Below are 4965 nucleotides of genomic sequence, written 5' to 3' on the forward strand. Positions count from 1 at the left end.
GGAGCAGCTACTTATTGTGGGTAGGAGAGTTGAATTCTCATCCTGTATCTGACATTACCTACCTGTATGACCTTGGGTTAATTATTTTCCTCTCCTGACCTCTATTTTCCTTATTTGATAAAGGACTAGACAATCCAAAAGTCTCTTTCTGCTTTGACGTTTCTGTGACATCTTATAGCTTGAATTTATGTATTGCTTTTAAGTTTGCAAAATGGTTTCTATATATTCTGTCATTTGACCCTCACACCATGAAGATAGTGGTGGTGTGGTTGTTATTATTATCCCATTTTACAGATGAAGAAATCAAGGGTGATCAAGATTAAATGAACCAAGGTCACACGGTTAGTGTCTGAGTTAGCATTCTAATTCACCTCTCCCTCAAATCCAACAATATCTAATTTTAAAGCTTTTGGTGCATCCAATTTCGAGGCTTGGAGCTAAACAGGTACAGTCTCTGATTTATGGGACTCACTCTTTCCAAGTGAGGAGTAGCTGATGGGGACCCAAATTCCTAACTTGGCAGTTGAAATTCGGGTCCCTCCTCATTCAGAAGTGCAGCTGACCCTACGGAGCAAAGTTTGGTGGAAGGAGGGGGGAGGACTGAGGAAACCGACACTGCCCTGTAGGGGAGCTTTTCGAAGCACTTGGCAAGGCCCCGGACCCGGCTCGGTTTCAGCCAAGTCCACGTGGGCTGTATTTTTACACCAAAAGTCCTCATTTGCATGAAGCCGGGGCGGGTTCGGGAAGCTAACTGCCGAGAGAATTTGCTTCAATGAAACCCGAAGCCCCTGCTGCTCCTCTAGGTGGCTGAGGCTAGCCTGGCTCAGCTGATCTACTTAGTGGTTTCGCCTTGAGCTTTGCCGAGCTGCGCTGCTGCTGTACCAGGATTCCCCATCTATTATTCAACATGTTTACAAGAAGGGGGGTGGGTGGGAGCGGAATGGGGAGGAAGAGGGGACCAGAAGGGGCTTTGCAAGCAATAATAGTTCCCAAAGTGCCCGAGCCAGGAGTTTAGAGAAAGGGACTTTATCTGGCCTGACTACTGGAGGGACTGAGGGACTGGCGAGATTTTAGCTGGATCCGAGAAGCCTTAGTGAATGCGAGTTTCCAATACTTGGAAAGAAAAGTTAAGGGGGTCTAGCCTGGAGGGAATCCTGAAGCAGTAGGACAGGTAACCTGCTGATCTGGGCAAGGAGAAGGGACTTCCCCATTACAACTCTCTTTAAGCAGTCTTCGACACTACCCTTTCTCGGGCCATAAAAAGATAGACGTCCAGGGTGCTGGGCTGAACTGGTCAGTGACAAAGAAGATGGACTTATTAACTAGTCTGGGATTGGATTCTATTTCACCTTTCCCAAATAGGGGATCATCTGACCCCCGTGAGGCTCTTGCCTCAACAGCTGAGGGGACACCAAGCTTTGCCAGAAGCTGAGTAGGCTGAGGTCCAGGAGCGCACTTTAAATGGGGGCTCTTGGCAGCGTCGATAGGGGTTTGAGGAAGGGTCATCTTTCTTTCCTTCTCTTCCCCCCTCCCTACACCCTAATTTATTTGGATTTCTTTTCGATCCGGATCCCAGAGAGAGCCGCATAGCGAGTAGGGGACAGGACGGAGTGGTTTGGAGTTTTTAAAAATGAATCAGGAAGGTCTGGGATGCCTGGAGCCAGGCGGGGCTGAGAAACGCCAAAGCGGTGCCCGGGATATAAATTAAAAAGCCAATTGACTTAAGAGGCAAACAATTGGCCAGGTCAGGGTAGACATCTTTGATGCTAACTGGCTTTGCCTCCTCCGGCTACTTTCCTTTTAATTCCTCGGTGCAGCACGCCTGCGCGCAGTTCCCGGTCCTATTCCTGGCATGCTGCTTGTAAGATGAGTGAAGAAGCAGGTGGGGGCAGAGAGAGGGCGAGGGAAGCTCTGGCATTGAAAACCGCTCACTTTGACAGGAGCCAGCGAGAGAGACAGCCTTGAATCGATGTCAGGGACTGCCTACCTGCAAGGTGTGCAAAGATGATGACCATGAACGCCAAGCAGCCTTTCACCATGCACCCTGTCCTCCAGGAGCCTAAATTCTCCAGCCTGCATTCCAGTTCAGAGGCTATGCGCCGAGTTTGCCTTCCCGCCCCGCAGGTATGTAGATGAAGCGTAATTACCGCTTTAAGGCACATTTTTTGACAGGCGCTTGCTTAATGTTTATTTCATGGAGTCCAGAACAATCGCCTCTCTCTGAACCCCTCTCCCTCTCCCTCTCTCTTTTCTCTCCCTTGTCTCTGATCCACACGTCTATTCCTGCAAAGCTTCTGCCTTCATATTAATTTTTATGACCTGAGCTTTGAGGAGGAATCTCGTTGCTTGAAAATGTTTTTTAATCCTGAGTTGACAGTATTCCCCACTGACTCTGCTATGCGTATTCTTGCTTGCAGCTGCAGGGCAATATATTTGGAAGCTTTGATGAGAGTCTACTGGCCCGCGCTGAAGCTCTGGCGGCTGTCGATATTGTCTCCCACGGCAAGAACCATCCTTTCAAGCCCGACGCGACCTACCATACCATGAGCAGTGTGCCCTGTACTTCTACCTCGTCCACAGTGCCCATCTCCCACCCGGCGGCCCTCACCTCGCACCCACACCATTCAGTGCACCAGGGACTGGATGGAGACCTCTTGGAGCACATCTCGCCCACGTTGACAGTGAGTGGCATAGGGGCCCCAGAACACACCGTGATGCCGGCGCAGATCCACCCCCATCACTTGGGAGCTATGGGCCACCTGCACCAGGCCATGGGTATGGGCCATCCCCACGCCGTCTCCACCCACAACGGGATGCCCTGCCTGAGCGACGTGGAGTCGGATCCCCGTGAGCTGGAAGCTTTTGCCGAGCGCTTCAAGCAGCGTCGCATCAAACTGGGGGTGACTCAGGCGGACGTCGGCGCGGCGCTGGCCAACCTCAAGATTCCTGGCGTTGGCTCACTGAGCCAAAGCACCATATGCAGGTTCGAATCCCTTACCCTGTCCCACAACAATATGATAGCCCTCAAACCTGTCCTGCAGGCCTGGCTAGAGGAGGCCGAGGCTGCCTATCGAGAGAAGAACACCAAACCCGAGCTTTTCAACGGCAGTGAGAGGAAGCGCAAACGCACCTCCATCGCAGCGCCAGAGAAGCGCTCTCTAGAAGCTTATTTCGCGATCCAGCCTCGACCCTCCTCGGAGAAGATCGCAGCCATAGCGGAGAAATTGGACCTCAAAAAGAACGTGGTGCGGGTCTGGTTCTGCAACCAGAGACAGAAACAAAAACGAATGAAATATTCGGCCGTCCACTGACTGCAGGCAGAGCGGGGCCCAGGCCTGGGCCGGGGCCCCAGGGCCTGGAGAGAGGGAGACGACCGTTCGGGACTTTTATATTTGACTACACACATCACTCCGGGCAGGAAGCTCGCCCAAACCCTGCAGTTAGACTCATTCCCCTCAAAGCCATGGACTTTTGTTTCCACTCTGTTTGGTCTCTTGTCTTGTCATTTCTAGTCTTCTCTTCTCTTGTCCTCTTGTCTTTCTTGTCTTCTTTCCTCTTTCTTCACTTCTCCTTTCACTTCTTTTCTCTTCTTCCTTACCTTCCGTTTCATCCCTTCCCTTCCGCCTCATCCCACTCTTTAAAAGTTTTCTTCCCGGGGGGGAAAAATGAAATTAGAGGCCAGGAAGGGGAGGCTGTCCTTCGTGCTGAACCGAACACTTGCTTTGTGGACTGTAACTCACTTCTAGGGGATCTGGGCAGCAAGGGATACTTCAGTTCGGGGGGGAGGGCTAGGGTCCGGGGTAAAGGCGCCACATTGCTGATTGCAATAAAAAACAGACATTCAAAGCAAGGGTTGAGGGGGGCGGGAAGAATAGATAGAAGGGAAACAGAAAGATCAACCAACTGGGAGAAATTAGGGAATTAACCTGTGTGGAAATTTATATATACATAATATATATGATATAACAGATATTTGTATATATTTCGGAAAGATAACCTCATGTTCCCTTGAGCTTAAATTCTACTTGACAGAGTCTTTTGGTTTGCATTATTTTTCCTAAGGTAGCATGAACTGAATTCAAGGAAAATGAAAAAGCAAAAAGAAAAAGAAAAAAAAAAAAAGGAAATCTATCATATTCTTCTTGTCCCCTAGAAAAGTTTGGTTGGAGACACCTTCTTGATTCATCGCTTAAGAAGGTGTGGAAATCTTTTGATCTCGGAGAGGTTTGCTCCATGTAACCTAGTTCCTTGCCTGAGGGTGGAGAGAAGGCTATATTGGCTTCAAATATCAGTTCTTGTTGATGTTTGAAGCATTCCTCTATGGGGCTTGAGTAAAAGTCCATAAATTGTTCTAAACTCGCCCTCCGGAAATATGTTTGGACACCGGTTTCACAGAGCCCCTCTCTGGCTTCCCAGTGCAACTGAACTACGAAAGACAACCGAAATAATTTCTCAGAATCGGATGCAAGCCTTTCAAATGTATTTCCACTCCTTCTTTTAAAAACTTCACCTCTCCTTTCCGTTTCTTTCAAGACTAGGTATCTGTTGGGCTAATGCATTTAAGATACTCGAGATTCCCTAAAATGGCTTGGCTGGATGATTCATCTCTCCTCCCTTTCCTCTCACATCACATATCTTAGTTTTGTCATGTAGTTTGTGTGTTGCTGTGTAATCCTTAGTTTTCCCCTAATAGATACTAAAATAAAATGATGAGGTTCTTTCCCCCACTCTACCCTTGGATTAACTTCTGAAATAATAAATACTTTATTTTTCAACCCGAATCGCAGTTGCTTTCTTTTCCCGAAGTATCAATGGCATCCTGCCCCAGAAGTAGCTCGAGTGTCAGGAAAAAAAAAAGTCCCAAGAAGTAATTTTTCCTTTTGTGTTCCTCCAACATCTCCTATCATCAGTGGGGCCAATATGTAAATAGGCATGGAAACTGTGTACCTCTTTTTCAAACTCTTT

The 4965-nt window shown here is 48.4% G+C and overlaps 1 protein-coding gene across 1 annotated transcript; it reads left to right on the forward strand.

Moving 5' to 3' along the window:
• Nucleotides 1-1601: 1601 nt before the first annotated feature.
• POU4F3 (POU class 4 homeobox 3) lies at nucleotides 1602-3531 on the forward strand. The gene is made up of 2 exons (XM_003756702.2): nucleotides 1602-2124; nucleotides 2418-3531. The coding sequence occupies exons 1-2, from the start codon at nucleotides 2005-2007 to the stop codon at nucleotides 3309-3311; spliced, it is 1014 nt and encodes a 337-aa protein (XP_003756750.1). The 5' UTR covers nucleotides 1602-2004; the 3' UTR covers nucleotides 3312-3531.
• Nucleotides 3532-4965: the final 1434 nt, after the last annotated feature.

The sequence above is a fragment of the Sarcophilus harrisii genome, chromosome 2, assembly GCF_902635505.1.
Source record: "Sarcophilus harrisii chromosome 2, mSarHar1.11, whole genome shotgun sequence".
Lineage (NCBI taxonomy): Eukaryota > Metazoa > Chordata > Mammalia > Dasyuromorphia > Dasyuridae > Sarcophilus > Sarcophilus harrisii.

Coding starts and splice junctions, on each gene's coding strand:
- POU4F3 (XM_003756702.2), top strand. CDS start 2,005: ATGATGACCATGAACGCCAAGCAGCCTTTCACCATGCACCCTGTCCTC. Junction 2,125..2,417: donor TTTGCCTTCCCGCCCCGCAG/GTATGTAGATGA, acceptor TCTTGCTTGCAG/CTGCAGGGCAATATATTTGG.